This window comes from Mixophyes fleayi, chromosome 2 (genome assembly GCF_038048845.1).
Source record: "Mixophyes fleayi isolate aMixFle1 chromosome 2, aMixFle1.hap1, whole genome shotgun sequence".
NCBI classification, from domain to species: Eukaryota; Metazoa; Chordata; class Amphibia; order Anura; family Limnodynastidae; genus Mixophyes; species Mixophyes fleayi.
Window position 1 is genome coordinate 309,420,600 of NC_134403.1, and position 16,852 is coordinate 309,437,451.

General features: G+C 38.0%; 1 protein-coding gene across 1 annotated transcript in view; it reads left to right on the plus strand.

The window, feature by feature from the left end:
- PPEF1 (protein phosphatase with EF-hand domain 1) overlaps positions 1–15,951 on the plus strand; it is a 29,522-nt gene extending 13,571 nt beyond the window's left edge. Inside the window, exons 7-16 of the mRNA XM_075196527.1 lie at positions 58–224; positions 805–841; positions 2,275–2,424; positions 3,647–3,910; positions 4,822–5,007; positions 7,021–7,163; positions 8,318–8,424; positions 9,670–9,833; positions 11,907–11,991; positions 14,185–15,951. Of these exons, the coding sequence (XP_075052628.1) occupies positions 58–224; positions 805–841; positions 2,275–2,424; positions 3,647–3,910; positions 4,822–5,007; positions 7,021–7,163; positions 8,318–8,424; positions 9,670–9,833; positions 11,907–11,991; positions 14,185–14,384 (1,503 nt within the window). The 3' untranslated portion in view covers positions 14,385–15,951. The remainder of the gene's footprint in view (positions 1–57; positions 225–804; positions 842–2,274; positions 2,425–3,646; positions 3,911–4,821; positions 5,008–7,020; positions 7,164–8,317; positions 8,425–9,669; positions 9,834–11,906; positions 11,992–14,184) is intronic.
- Positions 15,952–16,852: the final 901 nt, after the last annotated feature.

Below are 16,852 nucleotides of genomic sequence, written 5' to 3' on the forward strand. Positions count from 1 at the left end.
GTGTTTAGCTAATCACTCGCTATGTTTTGTTTCTTCTGTTGTGATTTTGTCTCGCAGAACGGACTCCCCTCACCAGAGAACACTTATCTTTTTAATGGAGACTTTGTAGACAGAGGGAAGAATTCTATAGAAATACTAATAATCCTCTTTGCATTCCTCCTCGTCTATCCTAATAATTTACACTTGAACAGAGGCAACCATGAGGACCCCATCATGAATCTGAGGTACTTACTTATTAGCAAAGGTGACCTACCTGTTAGTAAAACGTGAGTGCACAGTAGAAATATGTTAGGTAAGCCAGATCAGTGTTTATCAACTAGGCTATGGGCATAGTTTAAAAACTACCGTATATTTAATACTACAGTAATTAGTAGCTTGTTCCCTCCTTTCATGTGTCAGTTGCTTAATCAGACTCCTAATGGATACAGCAAGCATACCTATAACACAATTGTACCATTACAGAGGAGAAATGTTAATATGTGATGGAATCTTTATCCATGGTTTCCAGGTCTTCAGGGATCCCAGTCCAACATGTAGATCAGCCATATATCTATTTAACTATACATAACCTCATAGATTTATATTAGCATCATGTACCTGCAGAGCATTGCATGCAATGGTTCAATAAACCTACATGTGTTTAATGGTTGCTAGATCTAAATTAATTTCAGGGGGTGGTGTCCCTTTTGTTTGATGAGATGAAGTGATTATTATTCACTGCATAAATGAGGGATATATAGCAATATAAGAATGGATAGAGTACTGTGTATATAAGCTAAGTGATTGTGTCTATATCCTATTCAGGTATGGCTTCACAAAGGAAATAATGCAAAAGTACAAGGTCAGTTTGTACATGTTTAAGCAATACCTTTTTTAGGTATTGCTTTATGTGCTGCTTTGAAATACCTTTCTATAACTCTATATATTTGTGGACAGCCTAAGGCCAGATGCCCACTCAAGTTGCCTTTGCGTCAAATAATGCAAATGTAACCTGCACCTGAAAACACATATAAATACCATGCATTTGAGACTGCACCTAGATCGCATATGGCACAGGGCTTTTCCCATTTAAAAAATTAGCTATTGAAGCAAATGGAAGAAGCTCCATTATTCAAAAATAAATAAAATCAGACAGCACCCCCCCTACAAGTTTATCAGTTAGCCCCAGCACTAGATACCCTACAGAAGTAGTGTACCTAACAAAGCAGAGTGACAAATGTGAGGCCTTCCTACTATAGGAAAGATCAGTCACAAACTAGGCAGCCTGGGCTGGTTTCCAATAAAATGAGATCAATGATCATGGGATCCCATACCTAACTGGAAACCAACCACATGTGAGACCCTGGTTCCCACTTACATATTTTATTGAAAAATAATTTCTCCCCTCACTTGTTTACCAATTTATTAATAGTGTTAAAAAGCTTTTACTCCAAATGTGATCACTAGTACGCCAAAGAGAAATGTTACATATTTGTAATCCAGAAGGGACTAAAAACATTAGAGACAACTGCTTCACCTAAGAGCCCAGAGCGGGGGAAGAATTAATTGACCGGGAGTGTCAGTAGCCGTGCAGCCAATCAGTCAGCTGCTTATGACTGTCCAGCGATGAAAGAGGGAGGGGTCTGGGGACTCCCTACTTTAGTTACACATCAAAGTGATTAACTGATCTCTATTGATGTGGATTAGGGGAGGGGTTACAATTAATGGGGCTTCTATTTGAAGTTCACAACTCATAAAATGAATGGGCCATAGGAATGAATGGGGAAAATACAGCACAGAGCTGGTGTAACTGCTCGTGTTAGCCTTTAGTGGTCCTACAGAGATCAAAGGACATTTTCAGGTGTTGTGACATGCATGGAACACACTTAAATGGAACAAGCAGTGACCAATAACCACTCCACAATGCAAACACCTGTAGATGCAAGTAAGAATACAGAATAGAATGTGCTTCATTTTATATGTTTTCATGCTTTGCATTTGCATTTAGAATAAGTAAAAAGCAGTGTTTAAATGCCAGTGCGTAATAGTCCTTAATCATAGATAGTGTAGCTCTGTTCCTATTTCAAAATACAGAAATAATGTAGTTTTGCACTGCTCTGCATAAATAAGTTCAATCAAATATAATTTCAACATCAAAAAACATAAAAACAAACAAAGTATGTCATACTAAGTATTAAAAATAATTTAACTATTTGCTGTTTGTACCTTTCCATGCTGTTTCCTCTTGTAACAAATAAAGAGTTGTTTTTTTAAAAAAAATAATTTAACTTGCAGAGTCATGCCCAAAAAATTCTACATCTCCTTGAGGATGTTTACAGTCAGCTGCCCCTCGCTACCATTATTGACAGCAAGATCCTCATTTTACATGGAGGAATAGCAGACACAACTGACCTGGATTTCCTCACTTCTATTAAAAGGAGTAAGGTGAGTGTAAGATTTCACAAAATGAACAGTATACAGGAAATCCTCAGAAGACATCATGGCTGGAGGTGCACTTTATAACTGTACAGGGGCAAATGCAGGATTTCTAGGGAGGGGTTTCCACACCATGCCACCAATGGGCATGACCATATGCATGGGGGCGTGGCTATAATTGTAGATAGTGCCCGGCTGCGCTCCAAGTCTTTCTATCCCCATCATATACACAGGCAATTCATATCCCCATCATATGCACAGGCAATTCCTGTCCCCATCATATACACAGGGCAAGCCACCTCAAGCATAGGTTTTTCCAGGCACCAGGAAAACTGCTTTATCAGAGTACAAGACACACTTAATACAGTATCATTATATAGAGCTAAACCCAATTTCCAGTCATGCCATGAAGTCAAATTTCTTCAGTCTTGAGATAAAGCAGCGCTGCGCTCCTTGTGGATGTTTGAGCAGGTTGGCCACTCTATGAGAGCGGGTATACTGTTCTGAGCCAACCGATCAGGACAAGAAGGCACACTCAATACAGTATGATTATATTGAGCTAAAGATAATCTTTCCTCAGATCTGTCATGACGGCAGATCTCGCTCTTGCAAACAGGACAGTTTCAGCACAGTGATCACTGTTAATGTGAGTTTAATTGTATGGCAATTGTATGTCATCCCAAGAGGTACATATGTTATGTTTAATGTGCCTATCTGTTATTCTGCCCAGTGGTAGTCTCTTCGCCGATGCTGATAAATCCAACGCTGAGGACACCTACAAAAGAAAAACAATTTGAGAAGAAAACAACAAGAATATACACAGACTTACCTGATCAGCGACTGTCCACATATCCGATCCTAGCGAAACACTGACAGGAGCTTCTTCCGAATGCACAGGTGTCCGGCAGTAGTGTCTGACATCAGTGTGCTCTCAATGAATTTTTATTTAAAGCGGCAATGTCAGGGCCACGCAGGTTAACTGTTAAGAGAGGGATCCCGACATTGTCGCTTTAAGCATCGGCAATGCGTACCCCACCCATTCTGCCCACTGCCATATTATTTTATTACCGTGGATAGGTCTCAAACAGTTACAATTCCTAAAACTACGATTTCTATTTACTGTTAAAATGTCACAGCAGTCCACTGTTACGGTACAACTAGCCTCAGCTTAAGAACACCATACCCATTGTAAGATGAGAGCTGATCTTTGTTTATTTTCCTTCAATTGCAGTATAAATCAGTTTTGCGACCCCCAAAAACAGATTCAGAAAGCAACAATGTAATGCAGAACGGCAACAAACAGCCCCTTGATGACGATAAAAGCTCTAATTGCTCAGAAAAGCAGAACCACAGAACACAACTTGGACCTGACACTGGTGTGAATGAGGAATACAGAAATAGGAGCATCCTAGAAATACAGTACATGGATTCAAGTATTCAGTTGCCTAATATGGCCCCAGATTTAACAGCTACAGAACGAAAGGAGTGGAAACAGGTGTGTGCAATATCTATTGCCTATGTCGCTAGTCATGTTTCAGAATTGCTAAGGGGTGTTTGAATATGAATTATAAATAGAAATCTACCACATTTCTAAGTATCTATAAAAGTTATATTCTATTTATAACCTCTTTTCTCTCATTAAGATGCTCATAGAAACACTCAGTCACTGCAGTACCCACTATCATTTAAGCAAACAGCTCTATTATTTGTATATTGTCATATGGCATTATGTGTGCCAATATTCTTACCCTGCACTTAGTAAATTACTATGACATTGTTTTCTTGTTGTTTTTCATCATAACGTCATACGCTGTATGTACAGCAGCTATAGTCTTTAAGCTGGAAGCATTTAATCTTTAAACTATAATTTAATATCAGCCCTGTTATCTAAAACTGTAAACAGGAGGTAAATCATGTCATATATATATATATATATATATATATATATATATATATAAGTTAGCTAACAAGTTCCACCGAACACACCTCCTAACATTTAGAATCCTGAAAAAGCGAGACAAAATAAGCCCCGCCCCTGCTCTGACAAAACTCCATCCACAAATTTAAGTAAAGCTCCTACTAAGCCCCACCCCTTTGAGGTTTGCGACTTGGGGTGTCCCCCCAAAATCAGGACCAATCAGAGGTATGACCTAATGTTTTAACTAACTGGGTTTCCAGCTGTATCCACATCTATTATATACCCTTTGGGGTTTACTTAATAACACGGTGCAGTGTATACAAATGTGCTGTAACTCATCTCAATTAAATATAAATGTGCTTCTATTTTCTAAGCTGCACTAGACAAATGACAGTTGATACTTGATTAAATGTGCTCAAGATTATTTGTAGTTGTTGTGTCTATGAAATGTACTGTGTATTGATTGTTTCTTTTGTCTATTGGCTTAGATTGTGGACATATTGTGGAGTGACCCAAGAAACCAAAATGGCTGCTCACCAAATAGTTTTCGAGGTGGAGGTTGTTACTTTGGTCCAGATGTAACCACAAAATTACTTGACAAATACAATTTAAAAATGTTGATCAGGTCACATGAATGCAAACAGGAAGGTTATGAATTATGTCACAATGGCAAGGTAAGGGTTACCTGAGGAGACATCTGTTAATACTTCTCAATTAGTCTTTATTTCTGCTGGGACCCAGATTCATTAGAAAGTTCTTATGTTACCAAGAGATTATTTGGTCTGACACAAAAAGTATCCCCAATATAACTACAGACTGTAATACTGAATGTGAGTAAAAAACACCTGATGTTTCCTTATTTATGTGGAGACCATTATGGATGCATATGTTTGGGTGCATGGCTAACAATCAGGGCCGGATTAACCATAGGGCTAACTGGGCTACAGCCCAGGGGCCTATGGCATCCAGGGGGCCCTTGAAAGTGCTCAGCAGCAGTATTGATCGGTCAGGGGCGGGGGCGCTGCTGGCGCGATCAGTGCTGCTGAGTACTTTCACTGTGGTCCTTGCCCGGCGCGCTGTAGTCTCCTTACTGAGGAGATCTCGTGAGTCTCACTCTCACGAGACCTCCTCAGTAAAGAGCGTACAGCGCGCCGGGGAAGGAGGTGGGGGGGGGGGGGGGCGGGAGACCGTATCACAGGGGGGAGGGGCCCTCACGGGGGAATGGAGGCCCCCTTAACCCAGGGGCATCCATTCCCTTAATCCAGCACTGCTAACAATCCATTTCTGCGTTAAATGAGCAACAATTACTTTTCCTTGATTTATCAACATTTGTTTTTAACTGTACTCATTTTTCCTACTGTAAATAATAAGAGCTTTGTGGAGGTCTGATAATATTCTCACACTACAACCATATGGAGTGAGGTCTAGTAGTAAGTGATATGTGTGACATCATTAGCCCAGAGTAGGAGATCAAAGGAGGTGTCACCAGGCCAATAAGGACTGAAAACATGACAGAGCAATTAAAGAAAGCAGACACAACTCCCTAGCTTTAGTCATAATCTGCACACAAAAATAGCATACCATTTGTGTCACATATATACATTCTCCAGTATAAGGCAACAATAATTTATGTGGTTATAGTTACTGTTATATACTATTAAGAGAGATTGAGTGGTGATTCTTATCTTGTAGAGCTTCTCTTTATATAAACAATGTCCTTTACATTGGTAAAGCATCTATTTGTTTCATTACAATTCCAGGAATTTTAGAGGGTTATACTGTGGAGAATATACTAGCTGCCAAGTGTACCTTGTACACTGGCGGTTCCAGAGGGGTGCGATCGGGGCAATCACCCCCCATCCCCAGAAGCAATCTTCATACCTTAAAATTGCTGCTGAGAGAGCCGAACATTGGGAAAGAAGAGGGCGTGGCTAACTGGGCCAACTAATCAGCGTGAAGGAGAGGTGTGGCTATGTGAAATCACCACCCCCTAAAAAAAAAAGTCTAGGTCTGCCCCAGACCTTGTCTGGTGGGTCAGGTGGTGGCAGTGGTGTACTGAAATAGCATATTATCATGCACAGGTTATTAGAGTCACTTTTACAGCTATTAATGTATTATAATACAAACTAAGAAAAGACTTAGGGATATATTTACTAAACTGCGGGTTTGAAAAAGTGGAGGTGTTGCCTATAACAACCAATCAGATTCTAGTTAACATTTATATAGTACATTCTACAAAGCAACAGCTAGAATATGATTGATTGCTATAGGCAACATCTCCACTTTTTCAAACCCGCAGTTTAGTAAATATACTCCTGAGACTCCTGTATATTTAGTAAATATACTCCTGAGAAGTAAATCTCAAATTTATCATGTCACAAAACAATCATACTTGCCTAATATCCAAGAGCACATAATATGCCCTTAGTGCCAGGAGAATTTGTCACCCCCCTACATTTTATAGAATTTACCCACACACTTTCTATGTACCTCTTCACAGAGTACGAAATGATTTATAAAATCATAATCTTATTTAGATATCTCACTTCAACGGTTTGGGACAATTATTCCAAATATGTATATAAATTAGGCCTCAATTAAATCTGTATTGCATTTTACCTAATAAATTAATACTTGGGTTTTCCTGTAGCAAGTATTCAGAAAATAATCTGTTTCACGCTTTATAGGTTATAACCATATTTTCAGCGTCTAACTACTATGACGAAGGAAGTAACAGAGGGGCGTATATCAAGCTGTGTCCAGACCTGACTCCACGCTTTGTGCAATATCAAGTTAGGAAGTGCACGCGCAAACTCACCCTTCACCAAAGGTTTGAGAACACTTTCATTTTTTTCCATTCATGCATTAATCTATTTACTTATTTCAGTTGCAATACCATTAGCAGTAATAACATCAAAGACTTCTATTTGCAAAGAGAGTATTTGCCCAAAATACTTTGTAATATTGTGTGACCATGTGAGGGGAATAGGTACCATCTCCCAAGGTAGATGGCAGTAAACAGCAGCAATAAAGTCATACAAGTCCATTATTTGCGGTGTAACTGACCTCAGCCAGTTTTATTAGCACATTCAAATGAACAAAACATAAATAAAAAACCTTGCCTGTCCCGCATTCACTACACATTTCATGTAGACCCTCGCCTCTCTCAAATGTGAAGGGCCTTATGTCCCACACACAAATCAAACACATATTATTGCTCACCACAGCAGATTCTCTCAGGAGGCAACTAACCTCCTCCCCAGGTCTGAGAGCAAGATTGAGGCAGAGCTGTAGTCTTTTACAGACATCACTGAGGTGCCGCTCCTAATTAGTCTGCTGTGAGCCTGCAAACCAGAAGACCCGGACTGGGCCTTTTGCATGAAGCCCATCCTGCTCTCTACATACAAAACACCAGGGACCCTTAACAGCTTTTCCTGAAGTTGAACACACTCTTTTCGATGTTGCTTCCTGTACATAGCAATCTCCCTGGATTTACAAGCATGCAAGTCAGACAGCCTGGGACATGAATACCTGCCATTCAAACCAGTGACTCTGTCACAATTGATATAAAAACAAATTATTTTTCAAAGGAGACAAATTGCAAGTTCAATTAAGAATGAATGTTAATGCACTCAAATGTTACATCATATTTTACACATAATAAAAATTATACAGGTAGGGCACAGTCACAGTCATGATTAAAGAATTCCTAGACCACTATAACATTAAATTAAGAATATTTTATTTAGAGATTTGATATGGGAGTCTAAGAATGATATGAAACACATAAGGAGACATACATGATAACAAAGCATCAACTTCACATGGATCTATGCTCCACTTATGTGTATACAATACATATTCATACAAAATATGAATACATTAGGTTCAATTATAATTAATAATACACAATATATTTAATATATCTTGATAATAATGCCCTTAAAATGATCCAATTCAGTTTGCTTTACTTACTTTTTGCAGGGTAAGTGCTGTGGAAGACTCGGCTCTGAGAGCACTACGTGAACAGTTTTATACCCATCGCTCTGACCTTATGAAAGCGTTTAACGAGTATGACTCAAAAGGAAAAGGTGAAATGTTGTTTCTCCATGCAGGATGAATTACTGATCATACAACCTTACTAGTGTAATAGGCCCATGTCTGTGTCATATAGATCCAGATTCAAATTGTAGTACTGGATAGGAATTGTTCTAAGAAAACTCAATAGAAGCTTTTACTTTTATCAGCATTTGATATAATATAGGCGTTTGAATACATATTTAAGTATATCTATTTATTCAACCCTAAGCATAAAAAGAAAACATTACACAGTACTTGATGATAGACCTGTGTTTTTGAGCCTTCGTTTTGCTGTGGTATTTGCCAGCCTATAGGTAATATTTTATTAGCCACAATAAAATGCTTTAGGCCAAGTGCATACAGCCAGTTTTATATTCATCACTCCGGAACCAGAGCAAGCCCATGGGGCACCCAAGGCAGCGTTTACCCCCCTGTGGTGCCCCCTCCCCCACTTCTATGGTTACCTTAGCAGGCGGGAGGTGGGGGCAACATCCTCTGCTCCTGTTGGTGACATCACAGCCCAGCACCACACTCCCAGCCCATGGAGGAGCAGCAGCCAGCAGCATCACATGGAAAATGCTGTTGGCTGCTTCTCCTTCACGTCAGCGGTCTGCGCTCCATGTAGGGGCATTGCAGGAGCATTAACAACACATTATGTCACTGTATGGCCGGTCTTGTATTGGCCATATATTCCAGTTGTTGCCAGGAGACCAGAGAAGATTACTCGCACTATGGAGAGATGGACTGTGCACAAAGGCACATTACAGAGGTGGATGATAGAACAAGAAGGAGATAAAATACAGCATCTTCTGTTTTCCTCTGTCCCACTCCATAATCCAATTATGTACAGCTAGGTGCATTGCTCTTGTGTTTCTTCATAGAGATCCCCCAATTGTAAATTGCTACGGAATTTGCTGGTGCTATATAAATAAATAAATGATGATGATGATAGAGAGCAATGATTTCTGTGAGAGTCTCTGTTTATCCACTGTTAACCTATCAAAATCTGTAACAGAGGACATATGGCTACAAAAAGCTTTGTGTGTAGGTGACCTTATAGAAATAGAAAATTGTGCATATCTGCTCAGCAGGCTAATTACTCCTACTCTTAGATTACTCTAGGACATGAATATATAATTAGTATGTGTGTTTATTATGTATATGTTTGTATTTAATATATTTATGCTATGGTTATGTGGCATGTTGTCTAGTTAGATGAACTAAATAACTATGATGAATAATTCTGCATTCACCAGGAGAGATATCCATCAGTGACTGGGCATCAGCAGTGGAGGCTGTTCTTCATCTAGGTCTGCCTTGGAGGACGTTACGCTCAAGACTTGCACGTCTGGCTGCTAATGGGAATGTAGAATACCTCTCATGTTTTGAGGATCTTCAAATGGAAAACCCCATAAAAGAAGTGAGTGCAGTCTATGTCTTCTTCACCTGAAGAGAGAACATTATTTAATATAATAAATAGAAAATAACTATTAACTTTTAATAGTAAAAAGCAAGTTTTTCTCTATGTATAATATGGAGCCTATCATATGGTTATTTTGGATATCTTTAAAATACACACTAGGAAAAGGCAACAAAAATTATACTATGACCTGTTACCCTCCTGTGTTTGTTTGCAACTTGTTAGATTCATTGTGCAAATGTCTACTAGCATTAACCCTATAATAAATCTATTAAAAGGTAAGTCATGATTTGCTTCATTAGAAAAAAAAAGCTACAAAGCTGTGCCTTTTCTTTTCTTTCCTGTACTTCCTGCTATTTTGCCTTAGGGAAAATGACAATTCATTGATTAAAAGGACAATCCTGTGGCCTTTGTAATGTCATGTGATCATTCTTAGCCAGTCAGGAGACTGTGTTGTAAACTAGGAGATAATATTCACAGAGCTCACCTATGGGGTGTTGCGAGAGGTCTGTAAGCATGCTCCTACCAGTACACGGGATGTTCACACACTCATCATAGTTTGCTCAGAAGAAATGTTGGAACATTGGTTCAGAAATCTCCTACAGGACTGTCAATCTCCATAGTAAAGAGGAGTTGGAGAAATACACTGCGTAAATTAGATGGTTTGTGCAGACGTAAGCATGGCAGGTTGCGATACAGGAGTAATACTCCATCATCATGCTTGGAACCAAAATGCCAGATGCCAATGAGGCCAGTAATTCATTAATACAGTTACAGTGACTTTGCAGAAAATTAATTATTTGCTCTTCTTTATTTACCTGCATCTCCATTTGCTCAAAGAGGTCCTGTTAGGTGAGAATAGAAGCAGAATGTCAGCAGGTCCTATGGTCCGGACAAGCTGTAATAAATGGTTCCAGGGGTGAACCCACTGTGCCACTAGCGGGATCTCAGTAAGGGAGCAATACACTTCTCTGCAGGGAACCCACAGGCCGAGTTTCCAGAGGGGGCATCTAATGTAAGGGGCCTGAGCGATTTCAACTAGTTTTTATTCACACATGACGCCTATTGCTGGCCCCTGACAAAATGGGGATTTCCTGAAACCGACACCCAGGTGCATGATATAGGACAGCAGAGGTGATCTGATTGTGGGGGAGCTAGTTTTGTAAATATGGGCATTTTTTTTGTTTGTAAACGAAAGTTTTAAATCATCAACTGTGAAAAACTATCAACTGATGTTATACTTTATTTTCAAATTAGTGATCGCACAGTGGCAGTGTGGTTAGCATCGCTGACTGCTAACACTGTGGCTGTGGGTTTGATTTCAATCTGGGCACTCTCTGTGTGGTGTTTGTATGTTCTGCTTGCTTGGGCTTCCTCTGGGTGCTCCGATTTTCTCCCATGTCCCATAAACATACTAGTATGTTAATGTGCTTCTGTCTGAATTTGGCACATGTGTGTGTATGCCTGTGGTAGGAAATTACATTTTAATCTCCTCTATGACTGGGACCGATTGCTATGAACTACAGCGCTATTTGCAATGGCTTGCTATGATTTTTCCATCTTGGCTGTTGCTAGGCAGTCGGGGCGTTTTCTACATGCTTTGGCCACCCATCCTGCATCTTCTATCTTGGCTGGTTGTAAGTCTTTGGGACATCCAAGTACCTGTGAGAATATCGCTCCCTACAGGAAATGTAGCTTGGTCTAGGTGAAGATCTCTCACATCCCTTGTTCTAAGAGTTTATCTGGTGTCCAGTGGGAGCCGTTACACTGATATGAATGAATAATCCTTTTCTGATCATTTATCTAGTGGCAACATATTATACAGGGCTTTACAAGGGATAATACTATTAATTACTGTCCTTTAACATTGTTATATTTATAAAGCTGGTTAGACATTTCCAATGAAGTATGTATGTCTTTGGTCCATCATCTACACTGGGTGCATCTTGGTAAAATCTATCATTCAGTCCTTTACCTTCAATCATGTTTTGCATCTACGTTTCACAATGTTCTTTGATTTTTTTTCTCTCAAATAAATTCTATCATCTTTATGTATCCTCTGCTTCTACCTAGGTTCAGCCAAGATTGGTAGAAACATTAAACAGATACAGAGCAGACCTGGAGATCATATTCAATATCATTGACAAAGATCACTCAGGTAAATGGGTTCTTTAGTTTAACTGATCCACTTTGTGAAAAGCCCATAAGCAGCAACAACCAGCAGTTAAGAAATCCTAATTGCATTACTATAGACAATTTGCTACTTCTTAGTAAGACAGAGAATAGAAATCCAAGGATAAATGTAACTATTTATACTATTAATGCTTATTATTAATTGTATTCCTTAAGAGAAAGGTCTGTGTTCCATGTGATATATATGAATCAAAATTTGTTGTATACTGACTCCGTCTTTGAAACTGGGCTGTACGTAAGACTTACTGTCTTACGCATATTTTTCCATTAAAGACAATTGGCTTTATCTGTTCGGGGAGTCTGGATAAAGTTGTGGCATGCTCCATCAGCTTCTGTCTGACAACCTTGCACAACACTGTTATTTCACCATTCTCCAGGCTACCTGGCGTGGCAAATAATCACATAAAGGCTTTGGCGGAATATAGTTTATACTGATCTGTAGGGACCTCTGTGGTTGTACTAACTAGGGGGTTAGGATTTGGGGATTGAAAATAGATTTTGTATGGAGTTTTCCTTTAATCTTTGCTAAATGTACGCTTTTAAGCTTGAGTTGTTTTTAGTTGCTAAGAACAAAACGGGTCAACATGAAGAATGGATACATAACTCATTTTAAGTCATTTTCAGTTTGTATCTTTGATTGATGATGAAATAATAACATATGTTTATGTAATGATTTTGTGTTTGTGTCCACCTGTATGTCTAACATATGTAGCTGTAGGCTGTACACTGGGAGGGGGCTTGTATGCCATTCTAATACATAGCTGAAGACTCTTTAGTAAGAGGGGGGGGGGTCATTTGCAGTCTTCCTAGCAGTCACTGACATGAACAGCTTTTCATACTGGAGATTTGTTCCCAGTGGAAATTGAAGGTTCGTGTTACAGTGAGTTAAGAACACCTGATACTAAGGCTGTCAAATAAGTGTATCATTTTATTTTTTGTGATGAATATAATACAAACAGTGAATATAATACAAAGAGTAAATAAGAAGTAATACTTAGCTGCCAATAATTGTTTCCAGTAAAAATTTGTTCAGTCGCTGATGATTCTAGGACCCTGTCTTTCTAATAAGCTAGAATAAGCAAACTGGAAAACAAACAAAAGAGAGTACTCGGGACCTCTGCCCTGGTCCGAGCAGAAGCAGGGTTGTGTCGCAATTATCTAGCTTTTATTAACCAGAAAACAAGGGTCCGGGAAATCACTTATATATAAGGTATACACATGATTTTTCGGCTTTCTATTGTTATACTACTGATAAGAAACTTGCACATGTGCAGTAAGTACAGAGACACCACCCTAGCAAAATATGTGATATGTGAAGATGTCTTTGGTTTGGCCTTTGTTACATAAACGTTGCAAATTAGCTTGGTTTTATAAGCCTTTAAAGTAATATACACATGAAAGTGCAAAATAACACAATGCAGTTTCAGCAGTGGTTTTGTTAGGCCTTCCGCAAGATTTCAAACTGCTGGTGATATCTGAAAATTACAGTGTGGTAGGGTCTGGCCGTATGAAAGTGACTGCATATGATCTTCTCCACCCTGAAAATAGACCCTGAATATCAGATACAAACTGATTAAAAAAAAAATCAGTTGGGCAGGAGCTTATATTTCCAAACCTCCGGGGGTTCTATTAAGCTTATTATTATTTAGGTTAGAAAAAGTTTTCACTTAGCTGTAAAATGCTTAAAACATAATAGATGTTTTATCTAATTAAAGTTTTTTACCTGCTATCATTCATTAAGAGTATACAGATCTCTTTAAGTCTGTGTAATAGTTGTTTCCTCTAAAGGCTTAGAACAACCTCTGGTATGTTATTTGGCTCTTGTCTCCAGGACAGAGACTATATATATCAGCTGTATGATATACCATGGGTAGGATTGGCCGTGTCTCCCCTGGACCCTGGCATGGCTGGGTAGCCTGGGTAAGTGGAACCAGCCATTACCCAGAATTAGTGTGGTTTATATCTTCTAAACTAAAGCCACCAAGTAGCACTTCTATTAGATAAAATGACCTTTAGCATTTTAGTTATATAAAGTTCAACAAAAGTTGACTTATACTTTAAGTATGGTGCCACTAATATAATACATACTCTACCGTCATTTGCTCTTCTACAGTCAATAATTGTTTTTTAATATCACCTAATTTTGTGTCTTCCTTAGGCTTAATTTCCATTGAAGAGTTTCATCAAACTTGGCGGCTGTTCAGCTCCCATCTTCACATAAGTATAGATGATTCCACTATAGATGACTTAGCCCACAGCATAGATTCCAACAAGGACGGCAGCATTGACTTTAATGAGTTTTTGGAAGCCTTTCGTGTGGTTCACAAGTTTGAAAGGAAGGACAGTAAAAGAAGTTGAAAGCTTTTGGTCTAATACATGGTTCTCTATGGAGAAATGATGTCACAATGAAGACCATCTAAAGGCAGTGGCTTTAACCTTACAGCCGATGGTCTTTCTCTGCCTGAGCAGGTCCTGCCAGCAGCACAGGCCAGAAGTGGTTGGCAGGTTGTATGAAGGAAAAGAGTAATATGTATAATAGTGGAGCAGCAGACAGTGAATGGACTTTGTGAACTCTCCTGTAAATAAATATTTTACAGTGTACTATCACATTGAACATGTAGCATATATGCTGTCCAGAAACTGAAGCGTTAGAATAAATTATATAGTGCTCTCATACAATTCAGACAAGAATTATGTATCATCATTAATGCAACCCAGAAAGTGACATGACCTATCAGAATGTGGGTGTGGCTTTGTAAGAATGTGGGTGTGGTTTATTTTGATCTGGCGTGGTTTGTGGATATCGTGGTGGGGCTTAAATTATTGTGAAGTATCTAATAACATTTTAAATAGTGTAAAAGATTAACTATTTGATAAAGAATCATTAATGTAGTGTAAGCAGATCAGAGAGGGTAAGTCATATGCTGTATTTTTAAACCGGTATGATATTCAATTTCATATGCTAATATTTGCTATAGTTATTTAGCACCTACTGGATAGCCCCTTTTGAATGATATTAAGGGTTATGTCCTCTCCATGACCTATGTATGTATATGTGTATGGGTAAAATAATTTTCTTTATGTTTTAAATCACTGAAATGATGCTGTTTGAGGGTTTCTTACATTTTTCGGATTTGGAGAGGAAAGATTAGATATCTGAATTGAACCATTTTGTGCTTTACTTAGTTCTACTGTTAGGACTTCTTTAGATTTTGGTTAAACCATTAAACTATTTCTTCTGACCAAGAATATCTTTGAATCATCTTGATCATGCATCTTAAATCTACAAATACACGGACATTAAATTCTGCATTTAAGATGCGCTTGTAACACAAGTTTAGTCCATGTAAACTGAAATATGTACTAAATGAGACCGTACAGGTTTCTGTTTTCATATGCATTTAACTTGCTTTGCTCTTGTATATTTGAATGCATCTGACATATGTTAACATCGATGTTGACAAGTTAGCTTTAGTGTAAGTGTGTTGTAAATACAACAAGATGCAGTTAAGTTAATATGCGATTCCACAAGATAACTTCCTGTTTTGTCACAAAAGCATTAAAAAAAAACAGATTAATTGCAATTGAATACTTATATTAAAGGCAGACATAAACACAGTGCGATTTATCATCAACATCAACATTTATTTATATGGTGTTGGTAAATGATGATCACTCATTATGGCAGCATGAAGTCAGTTACTATTATTTTTTTGTTAACCCTCTAAGTTTTTCTTAAAACAAAACTAAGAGAGTGCCATTTACCTTCTACTATAACACATCCAAAACATATTTTGCCATTATTTCACTTTAAACATTAAATGGGAATGAATTTGTTGACAACTTGTATAGTATATGCTGTTTTGATATTTTAGTCAAATGTTTTTTTTCTTTCATTTACAAACACTTATCAAACAGCAATAAAGCAAAAAAGGAGTAGAATTAATCCTAAACAAAACCATGTTACTATCATGTACATTTGCTTTATGGGCAGCGCCAGTATGTCAAAGTATTTTAAAATATCAATACCTAATAAAAACTAAAAAGCTAAGGGCCCGAGTCATTAAGGAGTAAGTAAGGCAAAAAAAGGATTAAATGTTCTCCGGAACAAACCATGTTACAATGCAAGGGGTGCAAATTAGTTTATTGCTTATTAAATACTGGTTGTTTTGTCATATAGTACACAAATAGTTGATAGCTCTATTATTACACTGAATTTTAAAGTTGATCTAGGACATGCCCTAGCCCCAACTATAAAACTGTCCCCACATTTTACATTTACCTCCCCCTTCAATGCAACATGGTTTTTCCCAGGAGCAAAGTTACTCATTTTTTCCCCCTTTAATTTCTTTAATAAATCAGGCCTATAATGCTTGTTATTTACAAATGATCATTATTGGCTGATGGATGGGTTATACAATGTTCCACAGTATTTCATTGAATATAATAGATGGGATAAACTTTGTAAACTGTAACATGACTGATCAATGCAAAAGTCAGAAGCCATTGTCAGATTAGTCAGTGCTATAATTTATTTATTACTGGACTGGTGAAACCTGCTAACTGAGCACTGTAGTGTTGCCTATGCATGTTATAAATTATGACTTTCTAGATTTGATTGAAATAAAGAACATTACTTGATCACCACTGGTTTCAGTGTACGTGGAAAATCACTTTATTTATGTATGTTCATTTAAACATAGCCATAAATTGTTTTTCTCTAATCTACTGGTTTACATTTATTAATGTGAGTTGAAGCTGCCATGAATAAATTATTTCTTAAGGTATAATTTTTCTTTTTAATATTGTTTTAATTGTTATCTATG